Source organism: Gymnogyps californianus, chromosome 21, assembly GCF_018139145.2.
Source record: "Gymnogyps californianus isolate 813 chromosome 21, ASM1813914v2, whole genome shotgun sequence".
Taxonomy (NCBI): domain Eukaryota; kingdom Metazoa; phylum Chordata; class Aves; order Accipitriformes; family Cathartidae; genus Gymnogyps; species Gymnogyps californianus.
The window spans coordinates 7229643-7254402 of record NC_059491.1 but is presented as its reverse complement, the minus strand read 5'-3'; the positions used below and the strand labels follow the sequence as shown (position 1 = coordinate 7254402).

At 49.9% G+C, this 24760-nt stretch overlaps 1 protein-coding gene across 1 annotated transcript; it reads right to left on the bottom strand.

The window, feature by feature from the left end:
* Positions 1–3456: 3456 nt before the first annotated feature.
* On the bottom strand, positions 3457–14847 carry LOC127024718 (ATP-dependent RNA helicase DDX19B-like). The gene is given in 13 exon segments (XM_050909363.1): positions 3457–4292; positions 4724–4855; positions 4858–4914; positions 5694–5856; positions 6930–7167; positions 7605–7782; positions 7961–8075; positions 8868–8970; positions 9650–9742; positions 12208–12343; positions 13237–13290; positions 13725–13773; positions 14791–14847. Coding segments are annotated over 13 exon segments (1437 nt in total). The 3' UTR covers positions 3457–4230.
* Between the last annotated feature and the right edge of the window lie 9913 nt (positions 14848–24760).

Sequence of the window (24760 nt, the reverse complement as noted above, 5' to 3'; positions counted from 1 at the left end):
GCGCACAGAGACGCCGCCATGGGTCGTTCTGCTGAGTGGGATGCATTACTTCTTCCAAAAAACTGAGAGCCTGATGTTTCCTGGGCCTACTTCTTCATCTTGCCATCTTCCCAAAATTCCCCTTGAAGCAGACTTGTGTATATGTGTTGAAACAGTGTTTCAGGTGTATATACCTGCTACATAAATAGCATCTTTTTTCACATGTGCCATCACAAATTGCTTCCTGAGCGCTACCAACCTTTGGCCTTTTTGGTTTTTTGAAATCGCCTATGTTCTTCTTTGAAGACTGACGTTTCCGAGACCTCTCCCGTGTCCTTTTCTATATTTCAGGAAGGTACCACTTCCCAGAGTGGATCCGGATGCAGAGGCACCTGTTTGGGAAGGTAGAAACGGAACTGTTTTACTCTGGAGCACCGTCTTCAGTAGGTTATCATCATCCTAAACATCTTCTTCTCGAGAGTGACTGAAAAGGAGATCAAACCCGAAAACCATCTGGAAATAACAGTAGTAACACGTTAATGGATTATTGTGAAGTATTAAATTGCAAGACCGATGGTAATATACCTGTGAGGGCTCAGCTCTTTCTGGATAACCTCAGTGCAGCATTTAAGAGTGTGACTACATCGTCTTTTTAAGAACAAATAGTTATTTTGGCTGTATTGGTGAGCAGCAGGATTTTCTACTTAGTTTTCCTTCTCTCGTTCAACTCGTGTGATCCATAGGTAAGAATAGATGGATAGTTAAGACGGGATGTTACAAAATACTTCCATTTAACACCTTTACACTGAAATGAGTTAGTCCAAGAAAGCAAGTGCTGCTTTGAGAATTTTTAAATAAAAATATATTAATTGGATTTGACTGAGGAATTGGCTCACACAGTAGACCATATTTTACTAAACTGTCATTAAAAAAGGCCAGTAGGGTAACTTGGCACGTTTTAGATAAATGCAATGTGCTTGTGCTAAAAAAAAAAAGATCTTCTGGGTTTCTAATGCAAATTCTTATGGTTCAAAGGCAGTAATTCAATCTGCTAAAAAAATGGACCACTTGCCACACAGATGAGCTAGTTTTAATATTTTGAGGAAAACCCAACTTTCCTTTAACCTCAGTGTAACTGCCAAACCAACACAGAACAGTAGCAGTAGTAGAAAGCTGATCCTGGCATTGACCAAGAGCGTAGCATCTCCTTCTAAAGCAAGTGTTCAGGGTCCAGCAGCTTTATAAAAACGGTACCTGATGAAATAGCGTTACCTACTGCTGCGGGAGATGGCAATTGTACAGTACCGATCCCCGTGTCTTCCGGGAGACCAGGATATCGAAACGTATGGGTGCTTTTAATCAAACCTCAGTGGGGAGCAAAGTATTTCACTTCGTTTCAGGAACAGGAACCATTTTCTGCGTTTCATTCAGTGCTAGGTGGTTAATTCCCTTCTTCTGATTTTGTGTATACTATGTTACTTCTACATTTCAGAGTGTTTTCATACTGTGTGGTAGTACAATCAATAAAACGTTTTAGGCTGAAACTTGAGCTTAAAATGATTTATGTGAACTGGAGGCTTAGCCGTTGCATCTCCTCTTAAACAAAAAACGCTGTTAATTTGACGGCAAATACCTCAGGAACTGTCCGAATCAGACTTTGGACGGTCGGCTGCCGTCCACACCGTCTTGCACACGCCTTCCTGGAGTTTGTATCTCCGTCCTGTATTAAATACAAGATCGCAGCAAAGAAGGAAGTGCTTCGGATCGGTGACTGCCCGCTGCTAACCACCAGAGACACGGTGACCACCGCGCAGGTCTGAGAGCGTACAGGGGCCGATGCTTTAACCAGGAACAGAACAATAAGAGCAACTTAGATCACAGGGGACAGCACTTCTCACGCTGGAGGATATTCCTCCTGAACATCTCCATCTAAGATAAAGCTGAATGAGTTCGGTCCTCTAACAAACTCACCCAGGCTACAGCATCTCCAGAGATGTGCATTTTAATTATTTCCTTTTCTAAAAACCACATCAAGTCTTGATCAAGACAAGCACAGTGCAGGGAAAACACCTCTCTTCTCCCCCAGTTCTCCTCCTCTTCCCTTCAAAAGCCTTGTAGGGATGCAGGGGAGGTCTTAGCAGCAACTCTGCCAAGTCCGGCACAAGAAGCACGACGGGGGGAGAAGAACAGTATTTATCTGACCTGATTTATTGTGTCGTATCATTTAACAAGCTTCCTTGTGGCAAGCTTTGAAGAATTTCAGCATTAAATCAGGTGAAGTTCAGTCTGTCACAGGATGCTTTAAGGGTCATAAATAGAAAACTCATCAGGACTCCTGGCTGGGAACGTCCTTACCTAAGGCTTTTAAATAACAGCAAAGTATTCAAGCAAGAAATTAGCAGAGGCATCGTTCAGTATGTGTTCTTTATTCCAATTAAAAGTACATTAGAAACAGCACACAGGACCAGCAGCAGCTTTCATGACAATTCAACCCAATACTCTGCTGTCACGAGGTCATTCAGCTGTACTATTAAAGTAGGTGATTGAAACAAGTCTTCCACTCGACACGCAAGCACTCACTCACCTGCCACTTTAAATAGGTTTCCAACAGAATAAAAATAGATACACCCCAGAATACAAAAAGTTTAATTTTAACAGTTGTTTTTTTTTTTTTTCACTAAAGCCTTTATACAAATTGATAAAAGGGTGCACAATTTCCTAAAATTTTAGGTACATTTTAAATGAGCCTTTTTTTACTTGGTAAAAGGATCCATGTTCCTGTCTTTGAACAGAATATGATGGCCAAAATTGCAAAGAAAATTCCTAGTTAAATTTACAATTTATACATTTGTTTTGAAGTGATTCCTGCACCGAGTAGCAGGCCGATGGCCGCTCACGCACGTCCCATTTTCCCCAAAAAAGAGCTGTGCACCCTAAGTTCAGGAGCCTCCTTCTCCTGGAAACCGGCTGGGAGAACAACCCACAGGCTTTCAGCTGCGCGCACGAGAGTGGTCCCAACCGAACTAAAAGCCCGAGCACAGAAGTTGCAAATCGTTCCTTCTCCGGCAAGGATCACCCTGGGGCGAGGGACCGATGACCTGTTTTGCACTACGAGCACAATGAAAGTGGAGCGCTTCCCCTCTGCAATTTGGCTGAGCAATTTAACTCAAAACTCTGGTACTGAAACATCCTGTAACAGGTAAATTTGGTGTTCTGAAGGTATTTGTTTTGGTCAATACAAGCTATCATGATTTTTTTTTTTTTTTCTTTTATTCCTATTACTGATCGGTGAAGCCCAGCAGTTCTGTACGTTATTCACGCGGAGCTTCACAGCAGCATCTTAGAACCGGCACCACCTGCCTAAAGGTGACCGACCCCCACTCCAACAGTCATTAGCATTTGATGGAGGTGAATTTATTCAGAAAATTAATTAGTACAGTTCCCTTCATACTGCCCCTCCCTCCCCACCCCACCCACCTACACCTCGGTGAGGTTAAACGCTTCAGATGAACTTCTAGAGTACATACTTAAGCACTGTCAGCACCGCACCGTTTTACGTATAGTGGCCATTCTAACAAATCAAGGACAAAATAGAAGAAAATACTGCCCAGCAAAAGCAACACGGCACCTGTGTTTGCGAGTATGAGCTACTGGAGACATCCTTAGGACAATTTACGTAAGGAAAAGCAGGGCAAATCCATCAGGAAGCCAGAAATGAGTCTTAAAGAGCTCAGGGGAGCGCCAAAGAGAATGACATCCTATTTTGTACAAGTTGAGTATTTAGCCAAAAACCAGCTGCCTTGTTTGGGGTTTTTTGTGGTTTTTTTCTTTTTTTTTTCTTTACTTATGATGTCCATTATATATTCGGCTGTTGAATTTTAACTGATCAAGTTAATGCTGAACTTTATTCCAATTCAAGGCAATAAAGCTTTTTTTTTTTTTTAAATTTGTTTTAGATGATTACATATTGCCCATTTTTTGGCAAGTGTATTTCTTAGAATTCAAAAGATCTTCCCATTTTAAGGCTAAACTAAGAAATGTTAAAAGCTTCTGTAAACATTTCCTCTTCTTCCCCATAGTTGCACAATTTGAAGTCCAACTGCAATTTTTAAAATGAGGTAATTTTTGTGTACTCATATCTTAAAGAGTCCTTTCCAGGACTAGCTGAGAGGCGTGCCAATCTGAACGCTGATCCAATTGTAGTGGGAGAGCTTCCACAGCAGGGTACACACCAGTTCCAGCAGCTGTACTTCAGTTAGTTATCTTCTCAATTTCATCCAAGTCGTCAGTATCCAATTTGTTTATCTTTTTGTCTGGGAAAGATAGGAAATAAGTCAGATTTCGTAACACAGAGCAGAGAAGGGAAAGCTGCTTTCTTTAGCTCATCTTGAGGAGTTTAGGTTTATCCATGAAACGTTCAGTCACGTTTTAAAACTACAACATAAAACTTTTTCCTTTTATCAAAGGCCCATCCGGGTACTCGAATGTAACCCATCTCTGGAACATCCATTTTAAGGACTATCCAGGTAGCCAGCAAACAGATAACTTGACTTATTTCTGCTCCTATCATATATAGCAGTTCACAATCCTAAGTGACATTACACAAAATGCAGCTGACGTGCTCTTCTGCGGTCAGTTTAAGGCTCAACAAATATCCATTAGATCTGCTCTGCATACAGCTAGTCAAAATTCTGCAGAAATAACATCTAATTTTAGAGAAAGAAGAAAGTCTGAGGGTACGTACTGAAATGTTCCTGGATTCTGTTGAGAATATTCATGCTGTGCTTGCTGTCCACCATGTTAATAGCCAGTCCTCGCTTGCCAAAGCGACCTGTACGTCCAATCCGGTGCAGATAAGTCTCATTATCTGGTTTCCATCTTTATCCACAGGAAGGTCAAAATTGATAACAACAGAGACCTGCTCTACATCGATCCCTGATAAAAAGAAAGCATCAGATTACATTAAACCACTTTATAGAGGGAACAGCCTCCTCTGACCTGACCTGCGTGCAGTTTGGTCACCATATCCAGGTTATCCACAGCAGAATTTTCGACAGCTTTCAGAGAGCTGCCGCGTGGCTGCCTCCACATTGAGGGAAGCGTTAAAAAGCCAGTCTTAAACTCTGAAATGGATCTTTTCCACAATATCCTTACGGGGTACTTTGAAATAAAAACTATCTAGCTGTTACACCAGAGAAACCCACTGAAATGGCTAACAGAAAAGCAGTCAGAGATGCTTTAACCAGCACTTAAAGATTTTGGAAACTCTCTCCTCCTCTCCGAAGCTGTAAAGGCCTCTTGTTTTTTCCAAGTACTATGTTGTCTTAACTGTTCTAGGATGTCAAATTGCAACACAAATTCCTACTGGAGTTCAGTACTTTTCAGATTTCCATATTTCGGAACATGTTTATTTTAAACACTGAGGGTCAGCAGTACAAGCCAGGCTCGGCGCCAGAAGCATAAAATTCTCACAGGATGGACTTTTTCATCTCAAGCTGCAGGAAGCCTACAAGGAATCCTGTGTTTGCCCACAGGCATCTTTATATGCCAGACACGGTCAGCAGCCCAGAAGTCCAGGAATTACTTTAAGGACCCTAATTTGTCCAGACTGGAACACGTGAGGATGCAAATTCTTTCTGCAAGCTGGCCAGCAGTATGTTATCTTAGGAACTGCCGCTTCTGCCCCACCCTGGCCCAGCTCCGCCATGCCCTACCTCTGGCACAGACGTTCGTGGTCACCAGCACCTTTTCTTTGCCCTCTCGGAAACGCTCTATCACCGCGGCTCTCTGTTCCACCATCATTTCCCCACTGAGCAATGCCACCTGATGGCCTTCCTTCGAAAGCTCTGCCGCCAGCCAGCCGGCCGTCTTCCGAGTCTGAAACACAAAGCGAGGTCCGTCTTTGGGAGGAAGTTTTAATGCTGTAAAGGGGGAACAAACCTCTCTGGGGTCGACTGGAAGCTCTGCGGCTGCTCAGTTCTTATCTCTCAAAAGGAAACAGCTCCTAAGTGCTGTGCCCACCTCCACTCCGTTACAAACTACGCACCCAGCTCTCAGATTGGAAATAGGGAAGTGTGCATCTGCCACCACAGGAACCCTTCTTTAAGAAAAGTATGTGTTTTCTTTGTGCTCTGCTCCTCAGCTTTCTCTCTAGGAGGGATTATGTATGTACGCTAAAAACTCACAAGCAGTGTCAAGTAAACAAAACTACTCGGCTTGGAAAATGTCAGGGTTTGAGCTGAATGTAGTTGTGAAATCCAACAGAGGCTCTATGCAGTCTTGAATTAAACAGTTTCCAATTATGACGGGTTTTTGAGCTGCGATTATGCCTGATATTATTACATCTTGAGACAGCCTAAAAGCAGACTGCTGCAGCAAGCTCCAAATACAGGTTTTATCCTGCCTGAGCTAGCTTTACGTGGCTGTTCTGATGCTGTCAGCACTGGTTTTTTCCTAAGAGTTATTAAGGTGGCTTCCAGGGGGGGAAAAAAAAGAAAAAAAGTCTCAGTATGACTCACAGGGAGACCCCAGAGGTATATCACACCAATTACTTGAGGGAAATGGAGTCCCAGGAAAAGCTATGTATCAGCTGCAGAACTACAAGACTTCCCCATCCTCATTTTGCCCTATTTTTATCCATTTTCCAACCTCAGGGTTTGGGTTTTTTCAGTAGTTCTGAGTAATACTTTGTTTTGGAAAACTGTGCATTACTCTGATCTTTGCTTCAAAGGACTTCAAGAATCAAAATGACCTGGATGGACAAACCCAGAGAAACGAACCAGCTAGTGCTATCATGGCTCAAGATTTCACTCAAAGAGGGAGCCAGAAAAGCCAAAGAAAAGGGCAATTCATGTTCTCAGTTTCTTTCTGAAAAGCATGCCTGGCCAGGTTTTTAGCAATAGCAGACACTAACGGGGTCGTTGGGACTAACGTGCCCCGAAAGGACTCACGTGGCAGAAGATCATGGCCTGGGCAATGGTGATAGCGCCGTAGATATTACAGAGAGCCTGGAACTTCTCATCTCTGTTATTGCACAGAACGTAATACTGCTTAATAGTGTCCAGTGTCTCCTCCTCTCGCTTCAGTTTGATAATGTTTGGGTCAGGAACAACTTTTTGAGCAAACTTCCACACAGAATCCTCAAAAGTGGCTGAAAACAGAAGCATCTGGCAGTCCCTGGGGAGCATTCTGCAAGAGAGAGCAAAATGGGCAGGGTTCCCACGCAACACTCTCGCCCCCCTGATATCCTGATGGGATTAATGCTACGGGCAAAGCAGAACAATAACCTCAGAACCAGTTATTTCAGTGGCTGGAAAGACTAACGCTAATCTTACCAACACCTGATCGTTCCCTCACGGACCAGTGGCATCCAGACTTGCATTCTTAAAAATGAATAAACCCTGCTCCAGGGACAGGCTTTTTATTCTGTAAGAAAATGAAACTGCTTGTCATCCCCTGACATTCTGCCTCTATCAACCATCTGGATTAGAGCTAAATATATCATTTTAATCTTGTTGCTTTATCGGTGAAGACACCAGTCAAGAATCTAGCCCTGCTGTCCCTACAAAACAGCTATCATCAAAAGAAACAAAAATCACCTCGGGCAACGTACGCTGAGTCCTTACCTCTGAATGCGGATGCTCTGGTCCTGATGGCCCTGGGTTGCTATCATCACGTCAGCCTCATCCAAGACGAACACTTTGATTTTCTTGGGATCTATGAATTTCAGTTTGGAACACCAGTCCAGCACAGTGCCGGGTGTGCCGATTACAATCTGCTCAGAGATCTTCTGACCTCTCTCCACTGCCGAGACAGAAAGGAAAGCTTTCGTAAGATGGCTGCGCAGACAGTGAAATGCTCTGCCCCTCTCTGAACTAGCCTATTTCACCATCTGATCGTTCTATTCTTTGTTTACTGTATTGCACCCGAGGAACATCATTTTCTCATTTACAGTCTGTTGGTAGCGTTTCACCTTACTCACATTTATTGCCTCGGACAGCATACGCAAGTTTCAGCTCCGGATAAAACTTTCCCATCTGTTCAATCACTTTTCCTGTTTGAAGTGCCAGCTCGTATGTTGGGGAAAGGCACAAACACTGGAAGGACAGAAGGATAACGCATTTGAGGTGATCAGTGTCCCGGGCAATGCTATCACACTTGCTTTTAAAAATCCTTACGATTGAAGTTTTCCTGAAGACGAACATGCGAGCAGCTGAACAGTTTCTGAAAGCCCATCAGTTCTGCATCCTGAAACTAGGGGAATGAGTTGATCCGATACAGTCACCTAGCTACTGGCTTTCTGCGTTCAATTCTGCTCCTCAGGCTTGAGAGTGCAGATGCTCTGCTAGGGGACATATATGGACAGTAGTGACAAGGCACCTAATATCTACAGTTAGACTAAGAGATAAGAAGGGCATTTTTTAAGGAAAGAATTCTAGCCTTGATAACACTATCTCATAAGGCAATTGGGTTAAAAAAGCCCTTTTCTTGGCATTTCTGCTCTACTGTCACAGATACCTTCTCTTCCATCCCAAACTCCACTTACTTAACCCCCCTTCAGCCTGCAATATTTCTCTGATCTAATTTCTCCCAGAATGATATCCCCCCAATTCAACTCCTCACAGAGCAATGGCATCCTGAGCGATGCAAGGGAGGGACTGAAAGGAACAAGTTGTGGGCAAAATCCACGTCTTTTGCGTTAAAGGCATTTTGATAGATCCCCAAATCGCCAGTCCCTGCGAAGCACTTTACATAAACGGCATCACAGAGACGGGTTCATCAAGCTATGAATTTACTATCAAAGGTCTCAAGAGAAGCCCAGCCTCCTCACTAGGTGGCACTGCACCACCACGAAACCCCCCGAAACAGTCACATCCCAGAAACTTTACCTGCGGATACTTGTTCCCCGGTTCAACACGACTGAGCATGGCCAGGACAAAGGCAGCCGTCTTGCCAGTACCGGACTGAGATTGTGCGATCAAGTTCTGTGGGCTGCAGAACATACAGCAGACGTGAGCTCAACCACATGAACCACCCGGACAATGCATTCATGGGGTTGAACGATAAAGAAAATGCACCGAGTGGCATTTAAATACCTTTTAGATTTACCACTGCTCTGGACTGGTGCCTAACTTGACCAGCTACACTCCACGGGGCAGAAGTTAGTTTCTGCTCTCTACCAACTCTCTCTTTCAGCACCTCTTCATTAGGGAGATTTGGAAGGAAAACTGCAATTATCTGTCAGTACTTTTCCATTTCACACATCTCCCCCTAGTGTCTTAATACTTCATACATTTCAGCTCAGGGGCGCGGAGAGGAAAACCAGCCACGCAGGCAACGCAGCATCTCAACTACTCCCACCCACCCAGGATTTCTGGAGCTACGTTCCACAGCAGCCTTATTATTTTTCCCCTACACCGACTAGGAAAATCAGATTGACCTCGGCCGAACGCTGCAGCACTGCGTGTTCAGTACCAGCCCTAGGAAAGGATAAATCCAGGGCTGCTGGCACATAGTTCGTGACCACAGAAACACCGTGGCATGGGAACCCTTTCACCACAGCCCGGACAGCTCCCCCATCACCATCCTCCCCTCCAAAGCTCAGTAATAGTACACTAAATCTTTCAAATCCTTCCTATACTGGAAGGGAGCAGAAAGTACGTGTACATACGGTTCAGCAAGCATCATGGGCAGGGCATTCTCTTGTATCTTAGATGGTCTGTTGAAGCCCATGGCATAGACTCCTTGCAGGAGCTGTGGTTTCCTGAAAACAGAGGAGTTTTTATACTGTGACCTATTAAAGTACATTTGGTTTTCATTTGTGTACAAAAAGGCGAGAAAGAACCTTGCAACCGGACCTAGAGCTGCCCCTTTCTGTGTACCCGCTATAATCGCACCGGTGAAGTGACTATGATCAGCGCCTGGAAGCTACGACGAGTGACAGCAGCGAGTTTGGAAAGGAAGCTTTGCAAAAACCCCTCAATGTAGTAAGTCAGCCTGTGTGCCTGCCTTTCACAGCTACATGGAAAACCTTGTGTCTCAGCTCTAAAGCCAGCGCTGGGCTTCTCGTTCTAAAGCAGCTTTCAGACAATCCCGGGAATCCCAGAGCAGAGAGCATTAATCCTGTCCTTTAGGCCAATCCCTTTTCCTCAGCCACGCCTAATCTCGGCGCCAAAATTATCACTCCTTGAAGACTCAAATACGGGACGAAGAGACCTCAGTACATGAGGAACAGAATGAAGCGTAACGTCATGAAATCATTGCAAGGACTTCAGTAACAGTCGGATGGATTCTGTCATACAACCCTCATCTCCTGCAAAAAACTGCCACGATCGTCCCTTTCACTGGCTACGTAAGAAAAATGCTACTACATCTCACAACCACTAGTCTTATTTGAATAGTAACTGAAGTAGAATTGGGGTACACTAGCAATAAAAAAACTCAGGATAAAACGAACTAACAGATGATAGGCTTAGTTCACCGTGACTACACCTAGTGATCCGTGGTTATAACCCAGCACTCAAACCTAAGTGCATGGTCACACTGCTAGTCATCAAACGCTCATCAACTGCTTCTTCTCAAGGGAGCTTTCCAGTCTCAGCAGACACTTGTGTAGACAAGGAGATCCAAGAACAACGTAAAATTCAGGTTATGGTGCTAGCGAACTCTTCGCCGATGACCTCCAAGTGCTTACTGGAGTGCTGTTAGCGGTGCTCAGAAGTAAGGGCTTTCCTTTCAAAGCAGGTTACAGGTTTCCTGCCCACCATTTCCCGCTGTAAAGAACTTCCCATTCAGCACAACATGCTTTTTAAAAATTGTATATTACTTTCAGATGATGGCTGGAACAAAAGCTCTTTGAAAACGTAACCTTGTGCTGCTCAGAAGCAAGGACGTACAAAGCTCAACTCTGCAACAGTTGCCAAGGATACACCAAGTCGTAACAAAATGAAGACTCAATTAGTCTGGCTGCCCCCATCATTAACTCACTTGGATTGTTTGGCTTTTGAAAGATGGGAATTAGCCTAACAGGCACTACAGGACCTCAGCTTTTTTTGTAGACATTCAACCACTAACATTAACAAAGTGAAACAACATCCTGACATTTCACGGTGAGAAGTCTCATCGGCTCCGATTTCCCTGTGGAGCTTGCAAAAGAGCAACAAAACCGAGATCATCAATAGAACCAACAACAATCCCAACAAGACAGCCTCTTTAGCACATTAAAAAAATATACAAATCTATCATGCCTTAAATACAGCTATTGTCGCTTGAAAGCTGCCACTGGTAAAGGCATTCAATAGGAAGGGTCAGAAAATACTAACTAATCTCTCCACTACATAAATCCAGTATTGCTGCCAGCGAAAAGATAAGCTTTTCCCGTTGCGCTATTCACTGCTGCTGCTGGACCTCCACAAATAACAGTCAGAAAACAGGAACAGAAGACGGTTGTGTTCATTACTTCTGCCAATAAAACAAATCTCGTGTTTTCCAAAACACTGCCGCGCTGCTGGAACACCTGCTCCGAGCGTCCCCGCATCTGCTGGAGAACTGGTGGCGAAATAATGATGCCTCCAACACACAAAAGGTCTCACTTAGCCATTCACATAACCCCGGTGACAGCGGCCGTGGAAGGACAGCCCTCCCTCCTCTGTTCACCTCATCCAGTTTATCACACACGAGCTCCACTGTGCATTTGAAGACCAAAAACCATACATTAAATTCAGAATAGTGTTGCTAGAGCTGGTTATAGAAAGCAATGCTAGCTCTACGCAGACCAGGAATTAAAATGAGCTTGTTTCAGATGGAAGCCTTCACAAGGCACCAAGATAAAATAATTCTCCTTGCACTTAAATAATACAATAAATGATATGCTAATTTATTAATGACAAATTTGCAGTAACTTGAAACAGAAACCTATGCACTTTTAAGCGATATCTCCTACGCAGCCAGGGAATCTATCAGGACACGAGGGGAGGCTCCAGCTATCTGAGGGGCTCCAAACTCACATCTGCTCTTGCAGTCTCACCAAAAGTGAGTCAACACTGCTCTCCCCGAGTTCAAGAACGAGGCTTCCTACAAGTGAGTGGGCCAAACAATACGCTGAAAAATACAGTCACAAGGGAGCCTGTTTAATATTTCTGTTTGCAGGTTTTAACAGCTCAACGCAGAGAAGTCTCTGGCTCATCCCAGCCCTACCCTTCTAGCAGCTTTGAACCGACAGGCACTTACAGTCGCAGCTCCTCAAAAGACTTCACGGAGTAGAGAGGCGATGTGGGATCCCTCTGCAGCACCTCCACTTGATTTGTTGTGTCAACCAAGTTACTGCGAATTAGCTTGTTCAACAAGGACTGGGCAGCTCTGTCCTCTGTTGAAAAAGGAGGTAGAAAAAAAAAAAAAATAAATCACAGCCTGTTTCGGGTGTCGCTCCCACTGAAACGCTGCGTTGCTGAGCCAGTTAAAAAGGACAAGATGCATCCAAATACTGAAATTCTCTGTTACAGAGCAATGTCATAAAAAAGCCCAGACTTCCTGAATGAGGCATCTATCAAGATATCCCAGAGATTCACATTTAATATCCAGGAAGACAAACCAAAGCGAGCACTGTTTTAACGGGGACCTTAACAGGTACAGAACTCTGCTTATTGAAGGTATCACAGCTTAGCATCTAACTGGAAGGCGAGACAGGGTTAAAAGCCTCTTAAAGCCTCACTATTATCTGACACGTGGGCAGACATCTTTTAGGGTTTTTTTAATTTTTAAGGAAAGTTTGAGGACAAACAGTACTTTGAAAGATTCCAGGGCTGAAAGGCAGCAAGGGCTGAGGCTAAGTGAGATCAAAACAGAAGGTTAAACTGCTGCACTTTGGGGTCTTGCTAATAAATCTGTTTTCTAAAGCCACCTTCTGAAAGATTTAGAGCCGTTACCCACCTCTTAACAGCCATTTCATAAATGCAACATGTTGGTTGCTACAGCAATTCCAGCTCCAGGTTATCCAACTGCTCCTGTATCCAGTCCTGCCTTTGAGGATACTGCTATCCCCTTATTTCTCTCCACTCTAATCCAGGAGTCTCCCAAGTTATTACAGGACCCAATGGCTTTAAAAGTATTATGGAGGAAGGACATGTCTTACAATTAAGTCCTTGGGGCACGATACAAGATCATCCATCCTGAGACATAAGGCAGACTTACTTTAAGTATATACAAAATTAATTTCTTTTCACCATTCCTTGCCAAAGCATTTTTCAAGGCGGCACTTACCCTTCTCCTCATCCTCCGTCTTCTCTACGTTGTCATCTGCCTTCACAACAGCACCTACATTAAAACAGACGTTTTTGGGGCAGATGTGAGGTCAGGCAGCCCACACCCGCAGAGTTTTAGGTTTTGAACGTTGTGGGAAAAGCTACAAAACAGCCCATTTTCCTGACGAGAGCCCTGCTCTATCGGTGCGCAGAAGAAACCCAAGTTACGGCTTGCTCTGTACAGCCAAATTGAAGTTTATCAACCATATCAACAGATTTTGCCCACACAGCTCCTTGAATACAGCAAAACATCATTTAAAAAAGTCAGCCTAGCAGAACAAGCGCGCGAGCCAGATATTTAGTCTACACTGCTGTTTAATCTTAGCTTTATGTTTCCCTTTTCCGGAATTTCTTGACTAATCGGGAATTTACTTTGGCAGCAGCGCTCCAAACCCAAAGGAAAAACATTACGCCCTTTCTAAGACCATTTGAGCGGCTGTAACTCACCATTGGCATCTGGTTTGGTTTTTTCCTCCTTCAGGTGTAAACTGCTCAACTACAAGTGAGGAAAAACACAAAATCAGAGTCGTTCAAAGGCCACCATACCTACATTTTCCTGCTGGCCAGGAAAACCTGAGCTTTCATCAAGGCTTCCAGATTTACCGCCGGCTAAAACTATTGCACAGGCCCCAGCAAAAACCCGTACTCGAAGGCAGAGCAGATGAAGTTAGCCAGATGAACTTGATTTCAAGAGTTTTAAAACAAATACCACTTTTCTCTAAGCTGTAACGATGACGTGGAGAAGGGATTTGTTTTCTGTGCCTGCATCTCTGCTCCCTAATAGCTCTGCTGAGGGCAAATGGGAGAAAATTTACATTCCAGGACAGAAACTCAAGCCAAGCGCGGTCCTGGCTGACACAAGCTGTCCCAGGACGAGTCCCTCTCGCCGAGGGTTTGTTTTACCACCAGAAATGTGACAGGGAGAGGAGCCCTGACTCTTGCCTCACATCCAGGGGCTGAGTTAATGCTCTCCGTGCTGAAGTGCAGCGCTTGAGTGGCTCAGAAACATAAAAAACCCAACGCCTCAAACAAATTTACATCTTGTCATAAAAAATGAGGGGGAAAAGGGATTTTTTTTTGGCCCCTGGAGGACAGACCGCAGGCTCGGTGACAACCTCTTCAGTGGTGCTGACAGGGCTGTGTCTGGATGTAGGGTGAGGGGGACGGACAGGGGCCTCCCTGCGCTTTTGATCTCAAAAACAGAAAAGGGGGGGAAAAAAAAAAAAAAAAAAAGGAAGAAAGGGGTTTTTTTTGCTCTTAAAGGAAAACCCCATGCCCAGGGACGCCCGGAGGCAGTGCTGCCGGCAGGGCCCCGCCGCGAAGGGGAAGGACAGGGGCCTCCCTGCCCCTTTGATGCGCCAGAAAAGAAAACGGGGAGAAAAGAGGTTTCCGGCGCTCGCTGTTTTCTGTGAGGAGGCGGCGGCGGCGGCGCCACCGCAGACCCGGAGGCCCCGCGCCTCAGGGCCGGGCCGCTGCCAGGGGACCCCCGGCCGCCTCCCCGCTCCCCACTCACCGACTCAGCCGCCGCCTCCTGCTCGTCCACGGCCAGGGCCCAGGAGTCGGTGGCCATGTCCGGGCCGGGGGGGCGCTGGCGCCGGGCTCGCCGTGAGCAGCCGCAATGGCGCCGGGCGCGGGAAGGGCGCCTGCGCCGCCCGCAGTCACCGCCCTCCCACACCCCCCCACCCCCAAACACTTCCCCGGCCCGGTGGCAAACGCGGCCGCGGCGGCGGCGTTCCGGGAGCGGCGCGTTCCGCATCCCCCCCCCCCCACCCGGGGGATGATAATAAAGGGGGGACAGAAATGTCAGTGAGGGGGAGAGAAATGGCTAGGGGGGGATAGAAATGCTAGATAGAAATGGCTGAGGAGTCGCCGTTCCACCCTGGGCTGTGCTGTGGGGCGCTGGGGGTCGGGCCCGGCCTTGGTGTGGGGCCTGGACTCTGCCTGCTGTGGGGCCTGGCCCTCTGTATGGTGTGGGGCTGGGGTCAGGGCCTGCCTCGCTGCCTGGTGTGGAGTCTGACCCTCTGTGTGGTGTGGGGCTGGGGGTCAGGGCCTGCCTCGCTGCCTGGTGTGGAGTCTGACCCTCTGTGTGGTGTGGGGCTGGGGTGAGGGCCTGCCTCGCTGCTGGTGTGGAGTCTGACCCTCTGTGTGGTGTGGGGCTGGGGTGAGGGCCTGCCTCGCTGCCTGGTGTGGAGTCTGACCCTCTGTGTGGTGTGGGGCTGGGGTGAGGGCCTGCCTCGCTGCCTGGTGTGGAGTCTGACCCTCTGTGTGGTGTGGGGCTGGGGTGAGGGCCTGCCTCGCTGCCTGGTGTGGAGTCTGGCCCTCTGTGTGGTGTGGGCTGGGGGTCAGGGCTTGCCTCACTGCCTGGTGTGGAGTCTGGCCCCCTGTGTGGTGTGGGGCTGGGGTCCAGGCCCCCTGTGTGGTGTGGGGCTGGGGTCAGGCCCTGCCTCACTGCCTGATGTGGGGCCTGGCCCCTGTGTGGTGTGGGGCTGGGGGTCAGGCTGTGCTTGCATGATGTGGGGCCTGGCCCCTGTATGGTGTGGGGCTGGGGGTCAGGCCCTGCCGCCGCACTGCCTGGTGTGGGGCTCAGCCCCCTGTGTGGTGTGGGAGTGGGGCTCGGGTTTCCCATGTGAAGGAGTCCCTTTGGGAGCTGAGGCTGGGGGGAAATCACGCGGAGGCTGTGACGTTTGCGGCGGAACCGCAGCTCTTTCTGTCTCTGAAATAGAGATGTAGGTGAAAAACAAGGTTGTAGAATGAGTCACAGAGGTGTAGAAGTGGCAGGAACGTGGAAAAGTCATTTGTGTCCCATCTCTCGCTGTAGGGCAAGGAGCTGGCTTAGACTCGATATCAAACCTGTTCTTTAAAGCTTCTGGATTAAAGGTGAGAAAAATGGAAAGTAGAAAGGAAAGAAGTGTGGGAAGAGCCTGCGGGATTTCCTCGCTGGGCTGCCGTTCTCTGCACGGTGTTTGTGCTTCTTTGAACCTTGCGTGCAAGGCGCAGCCCTTGAGGAGGGTCTTAATTTGTGTTTTTATTATATGCAGCAGGACTAGTAAAATGGCCAAGCCTGTAGGCATCAGCCAGGCGTTCCCAAGATGATAGTTACTTCCTTGTCTCGATATTCACCCTCCCTTTTAATGAAGACAGGGAGACACTTCGTTTGTTCCCACAGCCTGAAACTTTCCATCTGAGCTGTTATTTCTTTCTGGGCACGAGAAATCTTGTCCACGCCTCATGCAATTTTGCTGATATTGGTGCATTAGCCCAGGCAGGACCAGGCCCTTCACTATTGCTCTTCAAACGCCCCTCTGATTTTTATTTTTCCTTCCAACTAAAACCTGTAATTATCGAGTATTGTCATCTGATGCTTTCCCCCGTCCATCTAGTTTGGTTTCCTCTTCAGAGGTGAGAGCCCCGTGTCCCTCTGTACATCGGGATATCCCGCCCCCCAGCCACACACGTGAACTTTGGGGTCTGGCAGTTTTATTTGTAGAGGTGACATCATGGCTTTTTTCCATGGCAACTCATCGCAGCGCCCAGCAGGATGCTGAACACAGGAGCTGAACGCGAGGAGATTTTCAATGGGAACAGAGCAGGCAGCTGAAAGCAAGTCTGAGACATTAATTAATTAATTAGGGTAAAAATAAAAAGGAACACGGGAAAGACAGGAGTCCCAGAGGCCGATGGGCAGTTTAGCTGCAGAGAGAGAGATGCTCGCGCTTCCCAGTGTAATGTTTTCTTGCAGAGACACACGCTTCCAGTAAAGAGATGTAATTGGGATTAGCCCCATTGTAGAGGTGGGAAAATCGAGGCATAGGAAATGAGGAGAACTGCCTGTGGTTAGGCGTTAGCTGGAGGCAGATCTTTCCAAGCCCTCCTTTCTAATCCTCTACTTTAGCTGCAGTAATTTATTGGGATTTTCAAGGCTCTGGGGGCTGTCAGGGAGGTGCGATCGTGCTGGTGGTAACGGGTGTTTCTGTGTCATGTTTCTGTGTCATGTTTTCTGTACATGAAGAAAGACTTTTCTCCGTCAGCCTCTGGGGCAGGAGTGGGTTCTCAGAGTGTGTGCTCAGCCACCCGTAAAGGGTCCTTGATTTTGCTGGGGACTCTGCTGTCCTATAATTAAATATTTATTCTTTTAAACATGAAATAAATATTCAGATTAATTTAACATTAAATAAATGCTTAATTCCCCTCATCAGTGGACTTTGGCTGTGCTAGAACTAGAGATCTCGGGAGGGCAGATGTTGCGCCATGGAATTTCATTGGAATTAACTGTGGTCCTTACCCACCAAACAGGTCGGAGGCTCCTTGTCCGTACACATACCTGCTCGGAGGACGAGGCAGTCCCTGCCTAGCCCTGCGTTATCCCTTTTTATCATCACCATCTATCAACTGGGTGACTTATTTTTTTTCCCAGAGCATTCCAGGATGAGGAAAACTGCATTTACATACAGAGCAGCGCATGGAGATAATGAGAAGTGCTCATTGCTCTCCATCTAGCAGGAGATTTGGTTTAGGGTTGGGTTTTTTTCTGTTTGGTTGGGTTTTTTATCATGCCCAAACCTCCCAGCCCGTTGACGCAGGCCGTGTTCGGAGCGTGGAAACATGAGAGCGCTGTGCTTGCGTACTCGTGTAACGTTGAAGCATGAGTGAGCTGAATAACGAGCGGGCCAGAAGCCGGGAAAGCCTGCCCTGTGCCTGGCCACTGGCTGCCCTTGAGCTGGTCCCATAACTCACCCGGGCTGGTCCCAGGCATGAAACAGGACTGGAAATACTCCTCTGCGCTGCCTTGATGTTCAGAGGTGCTGCCTACCACCGGTTATTATCTGACCCTGGGTGGGTAAGCCACAAGCTGAGAGATGGGACTTCTGGTGAGCTCAAATTCTAGTTTTAGCTTGTCCTCCCTCAAATTTTGTCTCATTTACGCCCCTGCTGCAGCCCATCTGATTTCTCAGCTGCCGCTCCCTGGGAGGAGGTGGCCCTTATCCAACGGTGGGGTTTCCTAGGCATGGCCAACCTGGAGAAGATGAGGAGCGGACGCCGGTCGAAGGCCCCTGTGAGCTGCTTTGGCACGTGGCAGTGGTTTTGAACGTCACGTTGATGCCCTTGGCAATGGAGCCTCACCCTCAGCGCTGAATATTAGTTCCTGCTAAAACAACTCTCTCTCGGTTCTCCCAAGGTCTGACACCTGCCTCAGCCTCCATGTCGGATCCTGCTCTGTTTCATAAATAAATATGCCGCAGCTACCAGATTTGTTGGTATGAATCCCAGGATTTCTCCTGACATATGTTATTTTCTTCGTAGGAGCCAAAAGCCATAGTAAGCAAACATTTTAACAGGCGCTTGAAACATGGGACGTGGGCTTCTCTGTGGCTGACTTATTTGTCTAGCAAGAACCATAAATTCTCAAGCTTCAGGGCTTAAGTCAGCCCCTGGGAGTTGGGCTTAGGGAAAAAGCTCTTGACTAGGCGTTTGCTTGCAGAGTTTCTTGCCTTTTCCCCTAAAGCACGTCCTTCTCGGTGAACACAAGATGGTTCCTTAGGGATGCCATACATCTGGTCACCCCGGTCCTCCTACGATGCGGACATATGCTTAGAGACAAGGAGGAGAAAGAAAATGCTCCAGGTTCATCTGAACGTAGACGGAAAGGGAGACGCAGGGGTTATTGGGAAGAGATGTTTTAGCACAGAGCCCAGTGGGTGAGTTTAGGGGCTCGGTCTGCCCGCGGTGGTGGATTTACTGGGGATGGGTCTGCGGTGGGACACTCAAACCAGACAGATTTGCGAGCGGATCCGCATCCCTGCATAGGACGAGGCGGGGGGAAAAACCTCTGTCCTCCTGCAGATCGCTGCTGCGTCGGAGAGCTTTTCCTCTCGAGGGAGACGGTGATATTTTCAATGCCAGCGAGCTGCCTGTCGGCAGCAGTGCCATTATCACCGAATTTAGGTAGCAGCGAGGAGGAGCTTTACCCATCTGTGTGCTCTGACCCAGGCTCGGTGCCCAGCTCTGCTTTGGGACGGTGGCCGAGCCGGTGCCCTTCCTGCTGCCTCAGTTTCCCCTTTCATTTACAGGTCGTTTTTCCTGCGTTTAAGTGTAAGCTGCTCAGGGCAGGGACTGTATCCCGCACTGGCACATCCCGCTGTAACAGCATCGCTCCCCTTTCCCCACGGGGAGGGTCCCCTTCAGACCTCCTGTATGCCCCACGGCTGGGGGGGCTGCTCGGCGAGGGGCTTTGGGATGTGCCTGGGGAGGAAAGGGTGGATGAGCAGAGAAGACAACGGCAAGGAGAGAAGAGGGGAGATCTGGCCTAGGGCTGCAGAAGACCTGATTTTGGGGGGCTTTAGGATGCTTTCCTTTTTTTAAAAGAGCAAGAGGAGGACAGAAGTGAAAGGCGATGGGAGAAAGGGCTGGGGGGGGGGGATGTTTCCCCTCCCAGCAGCTGCTGCGGAAAATCTCACCCTGGGAAGGCAAGTTGCGGTGATCGGTAAGACGAGTTCGGACGCTGGCTTGCATCCCCCTTTCTCTGCCAACTTGCCCATCTTCAAGGGCATCTCCTCTGCCCGGGTGGGCTTCGCCCCTTCCCCTGCAGCCCCCTGGAGCAGGAGGGGAGCGAGGGGAGGAGGCGCGGAGAAACCAGTGGTGTGTGTACAGGGTGATTGTCATGGTTACCTCCCTGACAAAACAAATGGCTCCACTTAATGATGGTCACCCAAACAGCTCCGGAAAGTGTGCGCTCAATCAGCTGGCTGTCAGTGGGAAGCCGAGCGCTCGCTCCGGGAAGCGAGAAACCCTCCCCGGCTCCCGGGCAGAGCTTCGCCACAGGGGCACATGTTGCTGCAGCCGGTTAGGTAAGCCCCCTTCCCCATCCCAGACCCCCCCTGGACCACCCCGCAGCGCTGGCAGCCCCAGCATCACTGCCCGATGGAGAGGGCCCAAGGAGGGTCTGGGGGGGGGGGGGGCGAATGCCACAGGTTGCTGAGGTGGCTGTTGTGCAGCGCTCCCCCCACCCCAAGCCCTGGCGCTTGCTCTCTCTCCCTCTCTCCCTCCCTTTCTCTCTCTCTCTCTCCTTATCTCCGTCTCTCCGTGTCTTTCAGAGACAAAAGCAGTCTGAAGCCGTGCCTGCCGCCTTCGGAATTTCTTCTGCCCTTCCTGCCCCGCAAGCCCGGCTGCGGGCAGTTGCAGGGGCTGGCAGGAGTGGGTGAAGTTGCTCCAACCCCCCCATCCCCTTCCTCTTCCTCCTCCTCTCTCTTCTTCCAGGAAAGGTAAGAAAAGCAGTGGCTACTCTCCAGTTGCTCCTGCACCTTTTTAGCAGGCTGGGCTGTGTGTGCTCTGCAGGGGTGTGTGTGTGTGTGTGTGTGTGGGCTGTTACTTCCCAAGGCTGTGCACAATCTCAGCACAAAGCCGCTCTGTGAAGAGATCCCTGTCATAATATTTCTGCAGGCACAAGCCCACACTTTGCAAGCTGCTGCTTCCCTGCCTTGCCTTTTCCCAGCTGGATGGTGAGCCCCTGAGCATCCCTCCCCTCCCCAAAATTGTACAGACATTAATAGTGACTGTCTTCATCTCCCTGCAGGCAGGGGACAGGGAAAGCAAAGGGGGCTGAATGGGGGAACGATGCTGGGGGTGATGGGCTTTTGCTCTCCTGGGCAGCCAGGTGGGATATCCCAGCTGTGGATACACTGGTTTGGGGGAAGGGAGGACTGACCTTGGCGGGGTGAGGGGGAACTCTGATCCCCCCGGTAAGGGTCAAAGCACCAAGGACCTGGCTTGCATTCGCCATGCTTGGCTGGGGCAGGGCAGGACAGGGGTGGATGGAGAAGGGATTTGCTGCTCCTGGGGGCCTTGCGCATCTCCTTGGCTCCGGATGCATCCCATGCACAGGACTGGCCGCCTGGCAGTTTGAGCCGAGCCGAAGGGTGTCTGGGCTAAAACCTCCCTCTCTGGCTCAGCCCAGAGATCTTCTATGCACCGGCACAGCTGCGAGCCCAGCGAGGCAGGGGTTAACTAAACCCGTATCAGAAATGCTGTCTGCACAGGGACGTGATTGACGGCTCTAGAAACGGGGCTTGGGACATGAATCACGGTCCTTGAGCCCCAGCTCTGGGGTAAGACTGATGGCCCAAGAGACCTGCCAGGGGTATGATTGACAGTCCCTAAAATCTGGCTCTGCTGGGGCTGTCAATCACGTCTCAACCTGGCGCTGCATCACCCTGGGAAGGGGGAGCCCAGTTGCTTTCGCTGGGTGCCCCTCTCGACAGGGTGCTGGCAGGAGCAGCGTACTCCCCCAACCTTCCCCCAATCTCCGTATCCGAGGCCTCGGGGTGCCCCTTGGGGCAGCACCGGCTGGCTCCCAAAGGGATGTGTGCATCCCAGAGGGCCAGAAATCTTTGTCACCGCTTTGGCAGCGGGGTACCACGTTGTCACCCTTCAGGGGACCGGCAGCAGCTCTGGGGTGAAGCGCAGTGGCTGTTTTGCTGGTTTTCCCAGCAGGCGGGATACCTGGCGCTTGCAGTTTGAGGCGAGGGGAGGCTGGAGGCGGGAGAACGGCTACCGGAGCTTTTCATGAGAGGTTCCCACAGGTCTGCCATGGTGGATCTGCATCTCTTCCAGGAGGTGCTGCCATCAACCAGCAAAGCCTCCCCTCCCTGCCCTGTGCAGGGGCTCGGACAGGAGGGTGCTGCGTGCACCGTTTCGGACACTGTTTGCTCCTATTGCTTCCTAGAAATGTTTTGGGGGGGTTGATCCCAGTCCCCTGGCCAGGTTTGAACCTCGTGCTTTGGGGGAGAGCGGCTGGAGGGGTCCTGCATGTCTTAGGCATGACCTGCAGCTGATGTGGGTGAGGTAGGCAAAGTCAGGGGTCCCCCAGCAGCGTACCCACGGCTGCTCCCCAAGCCGCGCTGCCCCTGCAAAGCCAGGGGAAATACCGAAGCGTGGCTCTACTTGAGAGCCCTGAAAGTTTGGGAAGCGCAGGGCTTCTCCTGTCTTGGTTTTGCAAACAGGTGGGAATTTGCTTCCCTGTGGCGATGGCCCAGCAGCTCACCAGGGTTGTGGTGTGATAGGCACCCCGGCACCAGCTGGGGCAGTCTGTCCAGGGCTGTACATCTGTACATCTCCACGATGCACGCCGGCTGTAATCATCCTGACATGCCACTGGATGTCAGTGTTGATTGATACAGATGAAGCGGAAGGAATATTTTACCCAGCTGCAGAAAAACAGTCACCCTCCGAGCAGCGTGGATGCGACCCAGGTCTGGCTCGGACCTGGAGGTGAGATTTCCAAGGGAACCCCTTTGGGGCTGGTAAGAGGTTACAGCAGGGCGGTGCAGCCATTCAGCAGCCCAAAAATGCATCCGTTGCAACATGCGGCACGAGGGCTGGGCTTCACACGGCTGCGTTTGTGTCTTGGGGGGCAAAAGCAGCCGGGGCTGCCTCTGGACGTCTGTCCTTCAGACACCAGGGCCAGGGGAGGATGTGCCGCAGGCAGCACGTGGTTTTATCTCCGCTGCCAAGTTCTGGTTTGGGTCTCACTGGCCTGTTGTTGGCTGTGGGTGCCAGGGACCCTGTGGTGGTGGCACTGCTGGGACCCCAACCTGCTTCTGGGAGTTGGGCCTGGTGCAGAAGCCAGGCTGTGTGCTCACAGTTTGCTCTGTTCTTCTATTCAATGCATGAAAATACACCTTAGAAGAGCATTATTCTGCCTCTGTCTTTACTACACATGCTCAAAAACCAGATTTTTTGAGGGCACATCAGTGCTTAGAGATGCAGAACGGGCACTCAGGCAGCTCTGAGCAGTGCTCCAGGCATCACACCCCCTTTTCAAGCACATAAACACCCTTTCCGAGCCAGACCTTTAAAATCCAGCCCCGAGCCTCACCCATGTGTTGGGGCAGGCGCCTGCAGCCACGTGGAGCGGCTGGTGCGAGCTGTGGGTGAGCCTGTGCGTCGCAGTGCCGTCTGCGCTCCGAATCAAAGCCCTGCGTACTCTGCACGTCACCGGGACCGTCCGCAGACGTCGGTGTGGCATCAGTGCCTTCCCCGTAAATCGCGCACAGAAATTGGCCGGGGGTATAACCTGGAGCGGGGTGAGCACATTACCAGCGTCACTCTCTCCTCTGTGGCCATGAAGAGGAGCAGATCGTCAAGAAAAGAGCGTTTACAAAGCAAGGAAAAAAAAAAAAAAGAAAAATATGGTAGTGTCCCGGTGTGCCAGGTCCTGAGCGTGGCTGGCCAAGGGATAATTTCTGTCCCCGGCCCTGAGCTGCTCCCCGGCCGATGGGATTGCGGGTGTGGGGTATTTTCAGTGATGCAACAAGCTGGCTGAAGGTATTCACCAACGGTTTCCCCTTCTTCTCCCGGGATGCCAAGCGCAGCGTGAGGCTGTGGGTCGGGAGGCGTCTGGCCGGGTCCGTGGGATGGCCCCACGCCTGCTGTGCGCAGGAGGCAGGGCATGTTTGGTGGCAGTGAGGGGACATGCTGAGGACTGGGGGGGATGCAGGGATGCCCTGTGCGGCAGTGATGCTGGTGGTAATTTTGGGGATGTGGGGTCCTGCCAGCTCCTGTCCTGAGGGTCCAGCCCCGCGACCTGGATGGAGACCGAGTGTAGGTCCCGGAGCAGCAAAGGCAGGATGGGGAGCTGCTGGGGGGCAGTGGTGGGCTCCTGGGGGGCACAGGAGAGAGATGCCAGCTCTCCCACTGTTCTCCCCCGCGCCAGCCTCCCCGCTCTCCCCTTTCCACGCTGCAGTCACTTGATGGCGTTGGTGACACGATCTGTGCGGAGCAGCCCCTGGGCTGTGCTGGCAGCAGCCCGCTGCCTCCCAGCCCCGTCCGAAGGGCCTTCCCAGGGGAAGCAGCCGGGAAGAGCCCTCCGAGCCCTCCCAGTCCTTGTGGGGTAGTTTTTGCAGCTGGCATAGCAGGCAGGACTGGGGCAGGGCTCCTCTGAGCCACGCCGGAGCTGCAGGAGAGGTGCAACTCTCCTGGCTTGCTTTATACAGGACATGGCACGGGGCTCTGCGTCCCGCCGAGGGTCCCTTAACGCTTGTGCTGGCCTGGGTGATGCAGAAATCCCCGCTGGCAGAGCAGCTCCCATGGGAGAGATGTCCCCAGTCTCCCGCGGGTGCAGGAGAGGTGAAGGGCTTGGATCTCAACCATGGCTCTGCTGTAAGTCTCCACAGCCAGGAGAGCTGCCGGGCTGAAGTCACGCTCCTGGAGCCTGAATTCACCTCTCTGGCAACCCCGTAATGAACTCCCGTTGTGCCTAGCTGGTGGAGAGCATCTTCCCCTTGTTATTTCTTGCTTGCTTTCTTCCCTGGGGCAAAATAATCCCCCCTCCTTCTTCCCCCGCCTGGCATTTAATCACTTCCCGATATCTTGATGGCCTCTGCCACATCTCGGCAGCAAGACGACCTTCATTATCTCTCCCTGTAGCAGGTGAACTCTTGCCAGCTTGTGACTTTACAAGCCCTGTTAGCGTGGCTTGGAGCATCCTG